Source organism: Rousettus aegyptiacus, unplaced genomic scaffold (assembly GCF_014176215.1).
Source record: "Rousettus aegyptiacus isolate mRouAeg1 unplaced genomic scaffold, mRouAeg1.p scaffold_m13_p_12, whole genome shotgun sequence".
Lineage (NCBI taxonomy): Eukaryota > Metazoa > Chordata > Mammalia > Chiroptera > Pteropodidae > Rousettus > Rousettus aegyptiacus.
The window spans coordinates 19,049,380-19,070,714 of NW_023416287.1; the positions used below are offsets into that span (position 1 = coordinate 19,049,380).

General features: G+C 47.7%; 1 protein-coding gene and 1 pseudogene across 1 annotated transcript in view; both read right to left on the reverse strand.

The window, feature by feature from the left end:
- Positions 1-18,341: 18,341 nt before the first annotated feature.
- Positions 18,342-21,335, reverse strand: part of CHMP4B (charged multivesicular body protein 4B) — a 40,997-nt gene continuing 38,003 nt past the window's right edge. The window contains exons 4-5 of the mRNA XM_016162252.2: positions 20,639-20,765; positions 18,342-19,214 (exon numbers count right to left, since the gene is read on the reverse strand). Of these exons, the coding sequence (XP_016017738.1) occupies positions 19,150-19,214; positions 20,639-20,765 (192 nt within the window). The 3' untranslated portion in view covers positions 18,342-19,149. The remainder of the gene's footprint in view (positions 19,215-20,638; positions 20,766-21,335) is intronic.
- LOC118610544 lies at positions 19,838-19,956 on the reverse strand (annotated as a pseudogene).

The window sequence follows — 21,335 nt, forward strand, 5'->3', positions numbered from 1 at the left end:
CAAGAACCTGGGCTTTAGAGCCAGGTATAGCTGGCTTCAAATCCTAGCTCAGCCACTTATCAGCTAGCTGATGGCCTTAGGCAAGTCACCCTCCGAGCCTCAGTTTCCATTTTCATAAAATGGGAACAACAGTACACCTCTCAGGGTGATTATGAATCTAGATGTCAGCTTGTCCCATCGCCTCTGGCTCTGTGGACCTCCCAGGTGAACTCCCAGTGATGCAGTCCCAAGTTTCTCTTCTTTCCATGAAAGAGCTCACTCTATAAAACATACCAGTGATCAGTGAATACTACCTAAACCTCTGTGCGGGGTGGGGCAGGGCGGGTTTATATTACTCACTCAGCAGCAACAACTGAAAATTCCCTTTGGAGCAAATACTAGTTACTCTCTAGGGAGTGGGATGGAGGTGGCAATGGTTTTTAAAAAATAATTTAAGTAGGAGGGGGAAAAATGGTATAGATGATAGAGGCTTTGTTCATCCCTCTGGCAACCAAATCAAACTGTGACAAAAACAAGGAGTAAACAGCAAGGAAAAGTTGCCTGAGATCTAGATGAACAAGCCATACAACTAGAGAGAAATCCAAGAAATCATCCTGCAACAGCAGAAGGTAGGACTGGGCGAGGACGTGAGGCTGCCTGGTCTTGAATGGCTGAGTGGGACGGAGGCCGTGCCAGCAGTAGCGGCAGATGCCTCTTAAAGGGGCCGCGTCTGCAAGCAGATTTTCACAGTGATGGACCTGCTTGCTCTGAGCACCAGTGCTGATTCAGCTACGTGCAGGGGGCACCAGGAACTTATAGAGAGACATTGTCAGAGCAAGGGGCCCAAGTGAGACTAACACTGTACAGAAGTGCCAGTGGTATCCATTGTTCCCTGTTGAGCCCTACCCCCACCCAGTGCACAGACACAGCACCGTGATAGCTGAGACATCATCAAACTGGGTAACAGAGGTCACTCCATCCAGAGGATTCCCTGAAACCCCACCTCTCCCAACTCGCGGTCCCCTCCACCCCCACCGCCGCAAGCCACATCCAGGTATATATCCTCAGAGATTCAGGTGCTCCTTGCTGAGCAGCACCTAGACTCACACTGGAGGCAGCTGGCCTCAGTTTCTGGTGTGGCCTTTTGAGGCAACTATAAACACAGTTTCTGTGGATTGCTTGCTGAATTTTAACAGGTGGCCTGGGAGGGGCCCAGACAAAAATAAGCTAAAGGAATTTACCTCCCAGACAAAAATAAGCTAAAGGAATTTACCTCCACCAAGCCAGTATTACAGGCAATCTTGGAGAGGCTTCTTTAAGAAGAAAAAATATGTATCAAAAACAGGAATAAAGAATGGTAAGAACTACATTCTTATTAATAAGTATCTCAAATGGAAAAAAAATTAAGTGTTCAAACTAGAAGATAGAGTAGATGAATGAATAGGAAAAGAAGACCACTACGTGCTACAAGAGACTCACTTCAGATTAAAAGACACACACAGACTAAAAGGAAGGGGATGGAAAAAGATATTGCCTCGATGAACCTAGAAGGTATTTAAGTCAGACACAAAAAAGACAAACACTATATGATTTCACTTATATGCATGTGGAATCTAAGGAATAAAAATAATAAACTAATCAAAAACAGACTCACAAATATAGTGGACAATTTGGTGACAGACAGAGAGGAGCAGGTTTTGGGGGACTGGGAGAATGGGGTGAAGGGTTAAAGAAGTACAAATTAGTAGCTGATGGATGTTCACAGGGATGGGGAGCATGGCATAGGGGATGCAGTTAGCATTAATACATTGGCTAGGTGGAGGGCCAGGGGAAGGAGGGAGCAATTGGGGGGATAATTTTATGAGCTATATAGATGTCTAACCAATGTACTGTATACTTGAAACTAATTAAAATAAATAAATTTAAAAATAATTTAAGTACATTTGAAAAAATAAGCACATAATTGATTACTATATCATGTCCGTTCTTGTTCTTTATTTGAATTATTTCTGAATCTGAATTTTAAGTTTAAATATATTTATTTTAAAAATAAATATTTATATTTTCAATACTACTGACAATGTGTCAGAGAAGAAGTAAACCTGGAGTAAACCACACTCCTCCTGGGATTCCTGTTCACTTCACAGTTTCCCCCCTTGCTGGCACATTCTCACTCTTTCTCAAGCCCAGACCTTGCCCCAGTCTACAGATGCGGTGGCCTCCTGGACATTTCCCCAGTGTCTCCCCTCCCAGTCAGGGAACCCAACATGGACAAGAGCTGCTCCCCACCCTCATGCCTCAATCTCAGCTGTGTGAGCGAGGGTCCTGGGTGCCATCCTAATCCGACATCCAACACCAATGATCTTACCTTTGGAACATCACCCAACTCTGTCTCCTGCGCTCCAGGTCTGCTACCTGCACCCAGCTCAGGCCCTTGTCACTGCTCCCTGTTCATTGTGCAGCTGCAGTGAACTTTCTATGCACAGCATCCAATCCTGTTCCTTCCACTGCCCCTACCCTTCCCAGCTCCCAGGGCTTCAGGACAATGTCTACACTCCTCATCTGGCATCGATGCCCCCAGGACCCGGCCCCTATGGGTGTCTACAGTCTCATCGTTCACCAGTCCAAGCTTGGAGCTTTAGGTTCTGTTCCAACCAAACTACACAGGAGCCCTCCATGTCCCAGCTATTTCTTACCATCATGCCTTTGCCCATGCTGTGCTTTTTTTCTTTTTCCCTGGCACACCCATCCCTCTCTCCATTTCCTTACCTTGTGTCCTCATCCGTAACATTCACACCTACCACATCTTTAGGCCCTTTGCACATTACCTCTGTCAATCCTTCTAGCTGATTGGTTCAACCAATCAGCAACTCTGCTCAAAAACATGGAATGAACATCTATTGTGTGCAGGGCACACGGCACTGTGTCAGACTGTGCCTCCACCCTCAGAGAGTGCCCATACTAGTGAAAAAAAGACAAACATAAACACAGACGATTAAAATCCTGTTTTGATGATGCTGGCATGAAAAACTCTTACGGAACTGGATTCCAGAAGAAACCCTAACACAGCCAGAGAGACCAAGGAAGGCTTACTGAAGGAGGCAAGCTTTGAGTCAGGCCTAGAAGAGGAGGAGGTATTCAGCCAGCAGATAAGGAAAGGACAGCATGACAGGCAGAGAACAACACAGCATCTGCAAAGGCTGGGGATGCACGTTCCCACAGCGGTCTAACTCAGCCTCGAGAAGTCGCCTGCCAGTGGCTTCTTTGCTGTAAACGTAGGCTGGAGCATTTCCAATTCCTCAGAGGACTGCCCAGAGGAAAGCTCTCTATGAAGATGAAGATTTATTTAGTTGGTTGTAAAGCAAAAGTCAGGCCGGGGTTGGGCATAAAGAGGAGAGAAGGGATAATAAAGACACAGGCAGAGGACAGTCCAGCCTCAGGGACCTCGAGCCAGCATATTTCTCCAACAAAGGTGCCTCCCGCAGATACACGGTGACGCCTGACATTTACCAGCCCTGCTCCAGGTGCTGGGATATAGCGGTGAATGAGACGACAAGGCCTTGCTGTCAGTCAGAGACAGATATGTCCTAGGCAGAGACAGGCCAGAGGAGCTGGTGCTGAGGTGTCAGGAAGCCCCTGACCCAGCCTGGCAGGTGTCGGGGTGAGCGAGAAAGGAAAGGCAAAGACAGCTTCCAGGGGAAGAGGGTGAGGAGAAGGAAAGAGAGTGTGGGTGAAGATGCTCCCCAGCCATGCCCTATGCCCTGGGTGAGAGCTAGTCGGCAGTCTTTGGGGTTCCTGACATGAGACAACCTCTGTGGCTCTGCCCCTTCTAGCCCTCAGCTCCAACCCCTGGCAGCCCACCCCTGACCTCATGCTGCCCTCTGAGTTCCTGTCCCAGCAGACACCTCCAGCCAGCCCCCTCCTCTGAGGTCCACCTCTGGGGTCTTCTGTGTAGCCCCTCCCTGCCCATCTATGTCTTGTCCAGGGCGGAGATGCGGGGCAACCGCCTGAGGAGGCCCCCGCCAACATGGCATAAGATGCCCATCTGCCTTTCTTCTGGACCCCATTTCGGCCAGTGCTCCTCTTGGAGATGTCCTCTCCTCTCCCACACCTACCCCCCGGGGCCAACAATTAATATCCAATAATTCCCCTCTCTGTGTCTCATCGCTTTTCTGCTTATAGAAACATAACAAGGGGTTAGGAGCTGGGGAGGGGGATGAGGGAGCATTTGGGATCACAGAATTTGCTGGATTCTCATTTATAAGCCTTGAAGGGTATGGCTGGCCCCAGTTTTGACTGCACTCTTTAAAATAGGGAGTACCCAATGCCTTTGCCTATATAGCTTTGGCCTCAGTTGCCATTGCTGGGGCAATAGAAACTGTTCCATACCTCCTACTGGTATGTGTATGAAAATATTCCCTGCCCCATTATCAGCGATTGTTAAAAACTGGAAAATGACCCCAGTGCTTAACAGTAGGGGAGAGTTATAAACTCCACAAGGGCAGGGACATCTGCCTTGTTCATTGTTATATCCCCAGTGTCTAATGTGGTTCCTGGCACATAGTAGGTGCTCAGGAAACATTTGTGGAAGGAAGGAGGGCAAGGGGTAAAAAGAAGGAGGAAACTTTGAAAGGATCTTCCAGAATTCCAGAAAGCAAACTGTTTTCCCCTTCAGCTGAGCTGGAGAAGATATATTTCTGGGGGGCTGTTTCGTTCAGTACTAAAGTTTCCAACAAATAACTCTAAAATTCAATTCCCTCTTGAAATGTTGTCTCTTTTTTCATTTTCATCATCCCCATCTTTTTAACACTCACTGTTGAATTTCCCGTTTGGAGCGGTTGATTGAATTGTGGCTCTGGGGACTTGCAACAGTCACGTTAGACACTTAAGAGTTCCGATCACGCAGCCGCCACGCCAGTCCCCGCTTTAGCACCAGAGAAACCATCTCTTATGAGAGCCGATTATATTTTTACAGCCCAGGACGCCACACTCTAAAAACATGAGCTGTAAAAATCAGAATTCTCCATGACTAATGTCTGTCCAATGAAAATATAAAATGCCTAGTTAATGGAAGAAGGCTGAATCGAAATAAACAAGTACAGGCAAATTTCCATGGCGGATGTCATAGGAGGCCCAAGCCTGGAAAAGGCTGGAAGCTCACCTGTTGAGAGGCCAAACCATCCAGTCCCTCACGTCTCCACAGGCTCCCGCGGTCCTCCTGCGCAGGAAGTGGCAGCCAGGGAGGCAGACAGGGGGAGGCACTCATGTCAATTAAGCACCTCCTGCTTGCCTGGCACTATGCTAGGCACGAGTCCATGGACTCCTGAGAGGTGAAACTTCTTCTCACCCATTAACAGAGGATCCTTCCTGTCTAAAAGGCTGAAGAGTTAGCTAGGGGGAAAGGAGGTCCGTGAAAAAGAATTACACGAAGAGGGAACAGCATGTGCAAAGGCAAGAAGCAATAAATAGAATAAAAGCAATTTGATATTTCTGAAGCTTAAAGTGCCAGCAAGAAGAGGGGAAGGACAAGGGTGGGGGAGTGGACAGGGGTCAAGTCATACAGAGCCTTGTGGACCTTGCCGCGTGGGGAAGGGACGAGGAAGCACAAGCCAGAAGCTGGGAGATGCCGAAGTGGGCTGTCACAGTCACCTGGGTGAGAGATGACAGCACCTGAAAAGATGAGACAAAGTCAACAGGACTGGGTAACTGAACAAATGCCCGCGGAGGCTGAGGAGAGGAGGAGGCCCAAGGATAACACCCAGATTCTAGTCTCCAACACTGATGGTGGGGCTGCCTCTGACTCGAGGACTCGTGGGAGGCACAGGTCAGGGCAAAGATGCTGCATTGCGCTGTGGACATGCTGGGCTCGTGGTGCTCACGTAAGCTCTGGATGAGAAGGTCTGGCTCAGGAGCGGGTCTGGGCCCAACATAAAGGCATAGTTGTCAGTTGTCAGCTTGGCAATAATGCCTAAAATCACAGAGCAAAGGTGCTCACCCAGGAGAGTGCAAGTGGGAGGCTGTAAATGAGCAGCCCTAGGCCTTCGTCTGTCCCACACACAAGTTTAGTTAGGCCTGCACAGTGTTTTATAAATCTTTAAGCCAACATTTAAAAATCAAGCACACTCACTCAAAAATACAAATCTCTGGCTTCTCTTGGTGAATCAGAAGATCTGGCAACATGAGCTAGAAACCCCTGACAGCAGCCATTGCTAAGAAGTAGCTAAAAAGTTGATGCCCCTTTAGATGGGGCATATGCTTGTCCATTCACCATAGTCTCCACGCATCCCTATTGTTTCTCAGAACCTAAAGCTAAGTAGTTCTGTTGTCAGTTGTCATTGCACTTGCAATAATTTCTACGTTCCACACCTCTATCAAATAAAGGGTGTCTCTAAGAGTCAGAGTTGTGTTTCAAGCAAGTACACATGTGTGCATGTCCACCTATGCTTGTGTGTGTGCATGCCTCTGCACAGACACACGTGTACACGCATGAAGAGAAGAATGTGGAGGGGTGTGCGTATGTGAATGTGCACGTTAACCCACATATGCGGACACGTGGTCACATGCACTTAGGCACAAAGATATATGTGTCTGCACAGACAAAAGCACACGAGTACGTGTATGTTCACAGAGTCGCCTGAATCTATGCACCCTCCCAAGGAGGGATCCATGCTCTCACCTAATGAAGCCCTGTAAGTTCCAAACCAGTAACTCGTAACTAAATAAATATAATAAACAACTCCCCTCCAGATGGCTCCGCACACACACCCACTCCTCCTGCTTGGAGGGATGGCACATTCTATGCCAATAAATCCTCCTGTTTGAAAACATTTGCCTTCTTAATTAGCCCGTTTACGGGTAAAATATGTTTCTGGGTATTGCTCTGCCAGAATGGGATGCTGAGATGCCTGTCCACCTGGGGTTCAGCCCAGAGATAGGACCCAGAGCTGCCGTGCCAGGGAGGTCCAGCTTGACCCGATCACAGAGACAAGACCTAAAGGAGGACAGTCTCAGTAGTACCAGAGCAGGCTACTCCGCAGCTTTTTCCTCCCTGTGCCTCAGTTTCTTTCTTTGGGTTCACATTAATTGAGCCTACTGCATGCAGCACAGACTAAGTTCCTTAGAGAAAGCCTCTGCTCCTCACTTTCATTCCCCTAGCAGCACTCTTGCAAGGTGTGATGACTATAACCCTCGTAGTGGGCTAACGGTGGCCCCTACGAAAGATATGTCCACATCCAAATCCCTGGGACCTGTAAATGTGACCTTATTAGGAAAAAGGTACCTTGAGAATAAAATTATATTAAGGATTTTAAGATGAGAGGAGAAGATGACGTGAAGGCAGAGCAGAGATTGGAGGCTACAAACCAAGGACGGATGAGGCTTACTGGCAAAGAAGACAAGGAAGGATTCTCCCCCAGAGGTCCTGCTAACATCTGGAGTTTGGACTTCTGGCCTGAACTGTGAGAGAATAAATTTCTATTGTTTGAAGTCACTCAATTTGTGGTAACTTGTTGCAGCAGCCTCAGGAACCTAGCACCCCTACCCTCTTTTATGTGGAGAGTGACTGCACAGAGCTGGGACTCAAACTCACGTTTACTCTTTATTCAGACACCTCACAGGTTCTGAAGGAGGCCCACAGTAGAGATGGGGAAATTGAAGTCCAGAAAGGGGCACACAAGTACATGTATGTTCACAGAGCTGCCTGGTGACAAAGAAGGGACCAGAACCCAGGACGCAGACCCTCCTCATGCAGCACACCCAGCAGCTTCCTCATCAGAAGCAGACTGGGCAGGATGCGCAGCACAGGACAGCCCTGAGGTGAGTTTTTCCTCAGGATCCCACTGTGGGATCCCATGGGAAAGGACAGGAAAGAGTTCCCCCCAGGGGTTCCATTTTCCTCTACTCTAAGATGGACCCAAGATGGGTAAGTCATGATACTCCCTCATAGCTGCTAACTACTAGGCGCTCAGGACGTGCCAACCAGCAAGGCCACCTCTCCTTCCACATGTCCCACCCAAGGTGGGGTACATATATTCTCCCCTGCTCAGGTGGGAGAGAGAGACCAGTGTTGACCCCTAGAAAGAATATACCTACCAAGAAAGACTCCTTGTAGTTAACTAGGTCCAAATTCAGAATCAGAATCAGCAGCCGTTGCTAACAGAGGACTCTCTCTCTCTCTCTCTCTCTCTCTCTCTCTCTCTCTCTCTCTCTCTCTCTCTCTCTCTCTCTCTCTCTCTCACACACACACACACACACACACACACACACACACACACACACACTGCATTTTAGGAAAAAGCCACAGACTGAACTGTGAGCCTCCTGTGTTGTGCTCCCCACTGGCAGGCTGAGCCTATCCTTATAAGGGAACTACTGGCATCATCTTTCAACCAATGGCTGAGACCTGCTTTGTCCAATCAGAACTGCATAGCTATAATCCATTTGCATTTTAACTGACCAATCAGAGCAACTCTATAATGACCAATCGGAATTCGTGATTCCCACCCATTAGTATTATTTGGACCAACCAGACTTTAAATTTTGATTCCTCATTTTCATAAAACAGACCAATCTTGGACCAGGGCGGAGACTTTCCCTACAAAAAGGGGCCTCCTTTGTGTTTTGGAGGAGTCTACTTTTAGTTTCCATGGCTACATTTCCTGTTTTCAAACTTTACTTGACTAAAGTTTCTCCTTTTATGGCACCACAGTTAGATTGGTGGCAGTAAACTTTTAGTGCCAGCAAACTTTCGTTGACATCACAGACAAAGCCATACACTGGGCCACACTACATAGTTAGCTGGTTATCTGCAGATCTGGGGTTTGAATTTAAGTCTGTCTGCTTCAAATGACACTTGGCCATGCTGCCTCCCACATAAGAGCTGGGCTACTTCCTAGGGTCAAGAGATGCATGCAGTCAGACCACCAGAAGCAGGGTGAGGCCTTGGTTTCACTCTTTCCTCTCTCACCCATAAAGAGTTGGTATAGGACTCACAGGCTACAATGTGCCCAGGTTAGAGTGGGTAGACAGTTTGAATCATCCACTATATGACCTTGGCCAAGTCACTCTCCCTCTTTGACCCTCCATTTCCTCATTTGTAAAATGGGGGACATATTTATGGCCACATCTAAGGGTTATTGTGAGGAGTGATGGAACTAAAAACCCAGAACGCCCTGAGCAACACACTGAGTAATCAGTAAGTGCTTAATAAATGCTGGCGAATGTTAAAGCAAGCTTAAAGTCAGTGAGAGGGAGCACATTGCTCCGTCTGTGGAATGTCAATTTATGACCAAAGTGAAACCAGGACTACAGCAGAGTGGGCTGAGGCAGGCTGTGCCCCTGTCCCTGTGCTCGCCATTAGAATTCTTCCCCAAAGGACACCAGATCCTCTCCTGGTGACAGCCCAGCCACTGCTGTGAGAGCCGAGAGGTGGCCAAGAGTGATCTGATGGCCAGGGACGTGGAGAAAGCAGGGACGGGGAAGCAGCCTCACCCACTGACACCCATTCCTGGTGGCCTGTAATAGGTGCTCAGAATAGGCATCCTCGGTGACCTCCTCTTCCCTCTTCATGGAAACATCACTGGATTTATAACCAGTGTGACACCTAAGAGTTCAGAGATTGGCTAATATGAACAGAAACCAGATCATTAACTTAGCTAAGGGGGTTGGCTTAGGTTAAATGTAGGAAGAAAAGGAAAGTGGCCATATTATTGTCATCGAATCAGGTCCACTGAACCCTGTTTTGCAGAGACACAAACAACATGGGGTCCAAGGGCAGAGCTTTTGTTCCCCACCCCCACTGCAGGCCAAGCAGCTACACTTTTATCATGTAATGGTCTTCCCTGTAAGATCTCATTTGATTAAATGATTCTGTTCCCCCAAAAGTTTGAAAACCCCTGTCCTGGTCTAACTGGCCTTTTTATTAATTAATTCATTTATTCGAATAGCAAGTGATGAGCACCTACTAAGTGCAGGCACATTGCGGTGCTGAGCACAGGAATACAATGGCCCCTACCCTCATGGAACTTATGGTGTGGAGGAAGAGATGAACATTGAACAAGTGAATGCAAAGTCCCTATAGTAATGGAGAGCTATGAGGATATATAACTGAGAAGCTATGGGTGGGAGAAGCAGGCCAGGCAGAAGGGCATTGCCCTCACTCTTAAAGATAAAAGGCAGCAGAGAGTGACACCATCTGATTTCAATATTAAAAGGTACCTTGGCAGCTGGGTGGAGAATGATTTGTAGAGGGTCAGGAAGACAACCAGGAGGCCAGTGATGAGATTATGACAAGTGAATGATGCTGGTGGTCTGGACCAGAGCTGGGGCAAGCTTCATGGGTGTGTGACCTGTGCAGCTAGCTACACAGGACCCTCACTCAGAAGGGCTCCACACTTGGTTTAATACTCTGTTACAGTCGCTGTCTTGAGATTCTTAATACTTTTTGAACAAGAGGTCCAGTATTTTCATTTTGCACTGGGCCCAGCAAATCACATAGAGGGTCCTGATCAAAGCAGAAAAGGCATCTCTCTTAAACATTCAAAGTCAGAAACAGACCTTTTCCCACTGGTGTTCAGGAGTTGGCTTGTACCAGCTTGGAGAGACAGTTGTTCAGTTTTGAGGAATTTTGTTGAAATGGTGGTAGATTGAAATTGTCCATGGTGGAAGTATTCACATCATCGAAATCAGCAAATATTATAAGTCAGGGTCTTCTTTTTTCAAAGGCATTTCTTTATCAGCATTTCCCAGAGTGTGTCCAAGGCCCACCTTGGCAGTGGGCTAAAAATAATAGTTTCTGGGCACCCCCTCCCCAGGCCTGCTGGGTCCCCCTGCAGGGTGTAGAGTAGGATTCTGGGTGATTTTAGAGACCCCTGAGGTTGGAGTGCCAGAGCAGTAAGACTGAGGCTCTACACAGTGGGCCCACCAGCTTCACAGGAGATAGGGGCAGAGGAAACCGGTTTTGGGAGTTGGCAAAGAAAATCTGCCTGAGGTGTGAGGGCGACAGTTCACACTGCAGAGGGGACAGCAGTTCAGGGTCTGTGCCCTAGAGGGCCCTGCTTCAGGTCAAGAACTTAAGTTCCCGGCCTAGGACCTGCCCCCACCCTCCCAAGTAGAGGCAAAGAGCAAAGGCGAGGCTGTCCTCCTTTGCCGGACTCCTGGGGTGGGGTCAGAGACCTCCCAGAAGACCAGGGAACCCTCAGATCAGCGGCACTTCCAACCCACAATGGCTCCTGGCAGAGTGGGTGCTCCATAAATAAAGACTATTATTTTTACAATCGTTGTTGTTATAATGGCCCTACCTCTTGGCTGGTTTGCCCCCTTTCCTACATCCTATCCTTTCACCACCCCCCCACCCCACCACTGGAGTCTCTGAAAGCAGTTAGGACCACCACACATCTGTTTCCTGCCACCCCCACCGGGTCCCATCAGGGGGACCCCTGCAGACTCTCATCAGAGGATCTCAGCACGAAGGGCAGGCGGGGATGGTAGGGGGTGGGCGATTCTAAGCAGACACTCTCTGCATCTCACCCCACCTCATCTCCCGCCTTCTCTCGCTATTCTCTCTCTTCATGGGCGCAGACCACCCGGGAAGAGCCCATCCTCTCCTGGCGGCTGCAGCGGGGAGCAGGGTCTCACTCTCTGGGAAATGGCGCCACCTGCAGACCCCTAGGCGCGCCGCAGCATCGGCCCCTCAAATCGGGATGGAGGGGGCAGGGAGGACCTCCACTCTGGTTAGAGGCCTGAGTCAGACTCCTGCACTGGACCACAGCATCCCACTAACACTCGCTGCGCCGGGACCCAGAAAATGTTCGGTATAATTCACACCCTGATTACGAAGTTTGGAGAATGCCCTTTGGAGATGACGAGTTCATCTGTCAGTTTCCCAACATGAACACAGGCCATGGGAAAGTTTTTCTGTCTAGGCCTCAGTTTCCTTATCTGCAGAATTGGGAGTGAGGGTACTGCACTAGAAGAGACTATCTCAGAGGCCAGATGGGATTCTCAGACTTTAATCAGAAAGAGAATCACCTGGAAGCACGTTTAAAAAGCAAGTTCTGGGGCCCCACCTCCCAAGAAATCCTGATCCATACGGCAATCTACATGTCGAATCAGTTTCAGAGAGATTCTGATGCAAATGTTCTACCAATCCCAGCATGAGAAACACTGGAGGAACAGGCCTCATGGAGGCTGGAAACAGGAAGGGGCCTGCCAGATCATGCATCTAATGTGGAAGTTGTGACACTATCCAGAAGGCAGTAGAAGCCACAGGAGCTTTTAGATAGGAAGTGACAGCTCTTTAGAAAGATCGCTCTCGCTTTGGCTACTATGAAGAAACGGTTGGTGGGGGTTGGGCAAGGTGGGTGACAGAGACATCAGGTAACTGCTGAAGCTTTTTTTCCAATGAGGTTCAGTGGCGCCCTGGACCAGGTTGTGGGGAGGGGAGGGGACAAATTTTAGTGATAAATTCTTGAATTCCTTTGGAGTACAGGAAGAATACACCGGAATTTGATTATATTTCTTTCTTAACCCAGAGGGGTTGCATATGTATTATGTACAGTTGTACTATTTATATCAAGTACATGCCATATATATGTACACACACATATATATACATATATATACACACATGAACACACCACACACACACACACGCACATATTATTATTATTATTATTTTTATTTTTATTTTTTATTTTTTTTGCCTGGGCAATCACTTTTAGAGCCCTAAGCTAGGAGTACATTGAGGCCCCCACACTGCAAGGAAGCCCAAGCCACATGGACAGGCCACATGCTCCTGCTGACAGCCTACCAACAGTCAACAGCCTCATATACCACACGACTGAAGAGGTCTCCAGATGAATCCAGCTGTTGAAGTTATCACCAGCCTTCATATCTTTGCAGGTGAGGCCCCAGTTATCACAGAACAGAGATAGTTGTCCCCACTGGGCCCTTTCAAAATTTTGGACCATAAAATCTATGAACATAATGAAATAGTTACTTTTCACAACTAAGTTTCAGGGTGGCTTATTATGAACCAATGGATAACCAGAACTATCATCATTATGTACCATGGTGTCTTGTCCATGCTTTCTGTAAGGGAACCAGTGTCCCCAACATAGCTGCGAAGCCAAGGGGAGAGAAGGAACAGAAATAGTATAGTGAGAGGTAGAAGAGGTGGGACCTCAGGGTGGGGAGCACACACCAGCCACTAATGGATTCCACCTTCAAAGCCTCTTGCGGAAGAAACTAGAAGCCTAACCCACTGTCTGGTTCTGACCTCACCACTCCATTCCAGGTCGCCCCGGATGATTCTAGATCCTGTCGCCTATGACCCTTTTATTCTCAGTGAAAGAGTTGCAAGACAGTTGGCCTCTTCTTTGGACCCCAGTATCTGGTCACATTCAGAGATGGTACCTTCTAAGGGGGCCAGGGAAGAGTTTCTGTGAACCTGACCCTCCCCACACTGTGGCTGAGAAGAGCTTCAGGGGCTGAACTGTTGTGGCTCCACTGCTCGCCAAGCTCTGTGAGCTTGGGCAAGTTATTTTATCCCTCTGAGTCTGGGTTTTATCAGCTGTGAAATAGGGCAATGAGTGGTCCTACCCTCGGTTTTTGAGTGGATTAAATAAGATGAAGCAGATTAAATGCTTGCTCCCTTAACGTTTGCTCTTCTTTGGGACTGTTGTTCACATTGAAAACCAAAAAGTCCAGGCAAGTAACATCGCTGTGAGTGGAAGAACACCTTTCTGCTTTAAAGGAGAACCTTTCCCTCTGCTTTACGCCCAAGGTACCCTGTGAGAATTTGGGCCCAGTTTAGCCAGAATCTCATGGAAATGTAGCCTGGGGTTGGAGCAGAGTCTGGGCTGCAGTTTCCAAAGGTCTGTGTTTCTATCCCAGCTCCACCTGACTCTTCTAAGTAAAGCTAGGACACAGCTTAGCAGGAAAGAAGGAAGCTGCTTCCACAGGGCGGGTACCCAGTGCAGATAGGCAGAGAACTAGATGGGGAGACAGGGGAGTTGAGTTTAAGTCTTAGCTCTGCCAGGACTTGCTGTAGGATTTAAAGCACCTTGGTGCCTCAGTTTCCCTATCTATAATTTATTTCATAAATACTTACCACAGGTATACTGGCGCCGTCCAGCTCAGGCCCACAAAGATGCCCAGGGTGGTCTCCTAGCCTTTGTACATGCTATTGAAAATGATTCTCCTATCTCTTTTACATCTTTTCCCTTGATGGGTCTTTAGCACCTCTCAATCTTAGTTGAGACAGTACTTCCTTCCATAAGCCTTTCCTTGTCAGGTGTCCCCTTCTCAGTGGGTTGTACTACATTGATTATCCAGTGTGTGGTGGCAATGATGACAAAGGGGAGGGTAAGAATGGCCTAATTTTCCCACCAAACCATGAGCTATGTGAGAGCTGGCATAAAGTTGCCCAAAATACAGTTACTGAATAAATGGCCTTCGAAGGACTGGAAATCCATCTGCTGCTTTTGTCACTTATTAGTAGTGGTACCCAAAGTGTGTTATTACCTGCATTTTATAGCTTTGGTTTTCACATCTAGCAAATGGGGCCATGATAGCTGTGCTTCCCACCTCTCCCTCAGAGCTTTCTAAACCCTGCTGGGAGCTTTACAGACCGTGACCTCACAACTATGAGGCAGCATAATGGGTTAAATTGTGTCCACCAAAATTCATGTGTACCCGGAAACTCACAATATGACTTTATTTGGAAATAGGGTCCTTGCAGATGTAATTAAGGTGAGGATAGAGATGAGATCATACTGAATTAGGGGGAGCCCTAACAATAAAGCGTCCGTATAAGAGACAGAAAAGGACACACAGAGACATAGGGAAGAAGGCCGTGTGGAGACAGGCGGAGATTGGAGTGATGCAGCTGATAAGCCAAGGAATATCAGGAGCTACCAGAAGCTAGAAGAGGCGAGGAAGGACTTTGGATCTCTGGAGAGTATGGCCCTGCTGCCACCTCAATTTTGGACTTCTGACCTCTTGAATTGTGAGAAAATAAATTTTTATTATTTTAAGGCACCTAGTTTGTGGTAATTTGCTACGACAGCCGTAGGTGTTATTACCTGCATTTTATAGATGAGAAAACTGAGGTTGAGGCTTGAGGTTACCTCCCCAGGCTCACAGTCCCTGGGCTGCAGAGGGAGGATCTGAACCTTGTGTACCAGACCCCACAGCCCCGTGCTCTTAGCATTACATCTTGGCCTGCTGCTGTGGTGGTCTGTCCACATACCCACCCACTGTCCAGTCTCCACTTGAACAAGCAGGATTATATTCCACATTTCTGCTGCTTCTAAAAATGCTAAAATGGGAGGCAGCCTAAAAAGCTTCATCTGTACCCTCCCCAGTCCCAAATTATTGCCTGAGCAATTGATTTTCTTTCCTTTTCTCCTCTCACTCCCCTTCTTCTTTTCCCCCTTCCTTCCCTATTTTTAATGACCCTGTAAACTCCTTAGTCTCAAACTCAAGGTCACAGTGAGCCCCCAACCTGTCTCTCCAGTTTTACCTCCCACTTCTTCCCAAGCAAGCCCTTCCTCCAATCAAATCTTCCTGAGGCAGCCCCTCACCTACCTCCCTGCTTTGTCTCCCCTCACAAGGTTCCCTTGGTCTAGAATGCCCCATCCCTCATAGGCAAGCCTAAACTCAAGCCTAAACTCAAATTCCACTCCTGGCACATTCGGTCAACACTTCCCTCTGACACACACACGCATTCACAAACATCCTTGAGTACTTGTTCTGGGCCAAGTAGATCAAGGAGCCAGGAAATGCAATGCCCTCACTGTCTGGTAAGGGAGTGGAAAATCATGACAAGTATGGGGAGGTGGGGAGCAGAAGAGGGAGCGGCAACTCTCTGCAGGACAAGGCAGATTGTGTCTGGGAGAGAAAGTGCCAAAGGGTCTGGGCTTAGCTGATTAAGTGCTAGGAAGCCAAGAGTACATGTTCCAAGAGGTGGGGAAGTCTGCATAATAGTCGGGGGTAGGGTGATGTGAGTGGTAGAGTGGGAGACATGGGAGGAGGTGAAAATGGGAGCCAGGTTGCAGAGGGACCATATATAGCCATTCTGAGGTTTTGATCCTGTTCACCTGAGTGTTCCAAAGTGTAACAACCCCAGCCCACCTGGATTACCTGCGGAGTTTGCTAAAATGCAAATATCTGGATTCCCACCCAGCTCTGGGAATGGGGCCCAGGAGACCAGAGTTTTACCAAGCTCCCTGGATAATTCCAATATACCTTTAGTCTTCCAACCACAGATGAGAGGATAGAGGCAGAGTGAGGGGTCTGAAAGGAACACATCATAGGATCTGCTTTTTAGAAGAAACTGGTAGCACTAATTTCATGTCTGGTTTTCGGTGTCTGCCTCCATGGTGTTAATTTGGTATCATCTCCTCAGCAACTACCCCCTTCTTCCACACAGAAACCCAATTTAGTCCTGGTATCAAGTAGGCAATAACAGGCCCTGGGAAGGGAGGCCCCACCACCAGCCCTAGGAGAGAATCTTGATTGGACCCATTTGTTTGGCCCTCACTTTCCCAGACTCCTTTGCAGCAAGAAGTATCCATGTGACAGTTATGGCCCATGACACAAAATTCGTGTAGTCTTCTGGGAAAGGTTTGCCTCCTGTTAACACAGGCAGAGGTGAAAAGAAAATCCGGCTAGTGCTGATCCTCCTGCTTCTAGACCCTGAGGATGTGATGAGAGGCCATCTCATGACCAAGAGGTGACAGGCCCAATAAGGGAAAGCTAATGTGTGGAGGATAGCTGAGCAGGATGCAAAGAACCTGGTTCTAAAGGACATGGTTGAGCTGCTGCTACAAATCCAGACACCCGCAGAACCCCAAGGCCCCCATCCAGCCCTCTGCCAACCCAAGACTTCTTGTCCTGAGATTATTAGAATGCAAGCACCTTGAGGGCAAGGACTCAGTCTGTTACATGCATTCCCAGTGCCTTGAATGATGCCTGGCATACAATAGGTGCTCAATAAATACTTGTCAAATAAGTTTTGAATTTCTAAGTAGATGTCTTTACTGCTTATACAGATCAGTTGAGTCTTATGTAGCTTGTACCAAGGAATCCTGACATGATAACTTCTCTCTCCAGCCTGACTGAGAACCTCCAGACAGGAAAGGGACTGGGCAATACTGAACACTGCATCCCACAGGCTTGACACAAAGCCCCCTTCTAGTAGGAATAGGCAGCTTCTTCTCAGAGGAGCCCCAGACACTGTCTTAGACCTGGTTTCGGGCCTGCCAGAGCTGGATGGCTGGGTCTGTGGTCATCCAGACCTGGGGTGAGAAGCCCCTGAGGCATGTGATGAAAAGAGCTTAATGTCCACTATGGACCACCCACACCAAATGATGCCCAGGGACCACCAGCTGCAGGCTAAGAAAGTGGAAACTGGCAGCAAGCATTGCCACTAGATTCTTCTTGAGGTGGAAAGAAAACAGAATAACTAGAGCCAACCTCCACACAAGTTATGAAATTTCAAGCCACTGTGGTCAAGTCCCAATTCTAAGTGTGGCAGCCCTGGGAAGAAGAGCAATGAGGGGCAAGGAATAGGGCATGAGCAGTTTCACAGGCAGGACCTGCCCCCCTTGTTTCACAGATGGGAAAATGAGATTCGAGGAGGGATGGACTTGCCCTGGGGCACCCAGGGAGTGCTGGTAATGTTTAATTGTGAACTGAGATTTAATCTTAAGAACTTAAGGGGTTTGAGGATAGGCATTGGGGAGCGATCCTCTCGATTCTGACAATTTGTGTGCATAATTAAGGATAAACATGCATAGATCGATCCATTTTTAATGGAGAGGGTCCATAGCATTCATCGGATTCTCAAAGGGGTATAAGACTAAAGAAGAGAGTGTAAGAAACCGAAGTCACATGGCAAGGCACAGCAGACCTGAGAATACCCCTTGTGTCTTAGATGCTCAGTTACTACCCTACACTTCCTTCTCATGGGAAAGGCCATTTTTTTCAATGTACCGATGCATCCGATGGGCCTAGTCAGTGGGAACACTATGTTTTCCAACAGGTAGATGCTCTGTTGTCTTGCTGATATTGCCCGTGGACAATGATAAAGAACTAGGGAAGACCCTGGGTCTAGAGAGAATCAACTCACTCCTGAACAGTTTCCAGAGGGTCCCCATGCAAGATTATGGCCACAGACCCATGGCTTTTAGAGCCTAAACATATTTCTAGTAAGACACACTCTGCTCTAGTTCAAATTGTTGACATGCATCATGCTCAAATCTCCCATATGTTTCCAGAGACTCCCCTGGATCATGCTGGCCTGGAAAGGATCAACTCCCGAAGTAAATGACAGATTGATTAAACACAATGGCAAAGTATGAAAATTAATCGAGATATTTAATAGACAGTGCAAACCATAATTTCATCTGAATATAAATGTATGCACATGTTTCCAATGAGTTATCTATCAGTTATCACAAACAGCAACAAGGACCTTAGAGCTATGTTAGAAAAATGTATAGCCAGAATTTAACAATCTCACTTGCTCTCAAGAGAACACCATCCATTTCAAATCAGTATCACAAACTCCAAAAGACCAGGGGAGTGGGAGTGAGGAGTGTGGGCTAGAGTAGGGAACACAGGGGCCAGTACACAGGTAATGGACAGAAATACAGCTCTCGAGGAAACCAAAATCAGATGCATTATTACAGCTAAGGACAAGGAAAAGCCTATGGCTTTTAAAAAACGACTTTTCTGTCAGTACCATACAAGTCTTACGAAGATATATGCGACAAGTCAACTGACTTAAAAGGACAGAGACTACATTTCAGATCATTTCAACTGCAAACAGTCGACCCTTTCCATTGAGGTTCAGCAGTGGAGTTAGCGTAGTCCAGAAGCTCAATGTTGGATTTGCAAATACAGTTTATTTTACAGAAATTCAACATTATAAACAGCAGGCAACTCCCACCCCACCCCTACCCAACCCCTCCCTCCCCCCGCCCGCCCTGCTGGGTGCAGACCATGCTATGCAGAGTGAGCAGTGATGCGGCCCTACTTCTTTGGAGGGAGATTTGAGAGCGATGGAACCTGCCTGCACCATGACCTGCCTGCCCTGCACACACACATGCCTGCCCGCTGTGCAGGCCGCCAGAGTCTGTCTGGGCCCAGTGTATGCTGGACCAGTTACATGGTTTCAGCCCAGGTCTCCAATTCCTTCATGTCTTCATCTTCCTCTTCCTTCTTCTTGGCTATGTGACGAAAGAAAACAAACACAATTTAGGAGGACTGGTTGTAGTCCTCCTAACACATTGTGACTGGGTGCCCAAGCTATGCTGCTGGGTGTCTGAAAACAGCCTTGTTCTTGGAGCCACCTCATCTCCAAGCTATCAGAAGACTGCTTCTCTCTGTGCTTAAAAGCTTCAGCACTAAACTGTAGCTAACCAGGCACTTTCCCCAGCACCTCCCCTCCACCCACAACGGGGCCAGACAAAAAAAGGAGTCAACACTGAGAGTCAGGATTCAGGGAAGGCCTCAGTCCCAGAGCATCCAAGTGTGGGAGAAACTGGGAAGCTCCCCAGAAGAGAGCTAATCTTTGCCAACCCCACCTCTATCCTGAAGAGGTGACCCACCTCTCCAAACCTGCAGGTGGCTTGCTGGACAGCACTTAGACCCCCTTTGTCCATACCCCACCCCAAGCAGCTGACTCAACTTGAGAAGCCGCTTCCCCCTTGAAATATGGGAGAGTGGGGAGAGTGAAGTGACTACACCTGGTCACACTCCACTCCCTGAGCTCTCTCTCCATGCCAAAGCAAACTGCTTCCCCTTTTCTAGTTGTTTTTTTTTTAATGTGATGTTTTATTTTATTTTTTTATGCCTATAGCACCCAGTCTTCGTAGGTGGTCTCCCAACCAAGTACTAACCAGGCTGGACCCTGGTTAGCTTCTGAGATCAGATGAGATCAGGCGTGTTCTGAGCGGCATGGCCGTAGACTATCCTTTTCTAGTTTTATGTGGAATACTTCCACCCAAAGGTGAAATAATGGATGAAGGAAAGAGAAGAAGGAACAGGCAGAAAGAAATTAAGATTTTAAAGAACGAGGTCCCTAAAAAAGCTTGGCTGTTTCCATCCCACAGTGATTGCCTCTGAGGCCCAGGACTTTTACAGGTGTACACAGCAGATTTAGACAGGGAGCAAGAGCTGTCCTGGAATTAAACTCTTACCTTTTCCCAGTGCCTAGAATGTTCTCTTGTTTGGTGATAAAGGGATACTTGTTCTCAACTGGGGGTGATTTCCCCCATATTGCCAAAGGGACAACTGGCAATATCTAGAAATATTTTTGGTTGTCACGACTTGGAAAGGAGGGTGCTACTGGCATCTAGTACATAGAGGCCAGGAGTGCTGCTAACCATCCACAGTGCACAGGACAGGCCCCCCTCCTGGCCCCAGCCCAAAGAATGACCTGGCTCTGTCAGTAGTACAGCAGTTAAGAAACCCTGTTCTACAGAGAAACTAGGAATAGGCAGGTAACATTGTCTCCGGGGCCATTACGACAGATCCCACCTGGTTCTCAACCTTAGGCAACTCAGGACCCAAACTGAGGCCAACTGACCACACCCGATTACCTACCACATGGCATCATGGGTGTGTCATGACTCTGAAAAGAAGTACTCACCAGGTTTTGATGGCAGGGCTATCGAGGGAACATTTGGTAGAGGAACTGTTTCAGGTCCACTGATTTCCAGTAAATTCTTGTCTAGTTCTTCCTGTTCTAGTTCTTCTAATTCTGCCATGAGCTCATCCTGGTAAAAAGAAACATAAGAATGTGAGAGACACCCCTGGGAATCCCAGCCCTCACAGTTGTACCTCTTGCCTGATGACTGAGGGGACATATACCCATTCTGAGAGGGTCAAGGAGAGATGAACTCCTGGTCCACACTCTGTGACTCAAACACCCTAAACAAGCTTTTCTACTGGTGAACATAACACACAATCGAGCAATAACTGACGTCTCTGTCTACATCCTCCACTAGGCTGTGGGCATCTTGTGAGAAAAGACTCTATCTTTTTCATTCCTGTTTTTTATTTCAGAACTGGGTGCATTGAGTGAATACAGGAATATTTGCTGAATTGAAATTAACTTGACTAGTCCATCGAACTCTAGTCTGAAAACATGAAAACCCTGGTGTTGGCAGCTGAGGGTAAGAGCCGCAGGCTGTTTATCAGCTGCACTATGGGAATCAGCACAAAGAATCAGGATCAGTGGAGAGGGCCTGGACCTTCAGTGGACTCAAACCTAAGACAGAATGAAGTACATTCAACATTTTAAAAACCCGAGTGACTCAGAGTCCTACCTACTATAGCAGAAACTG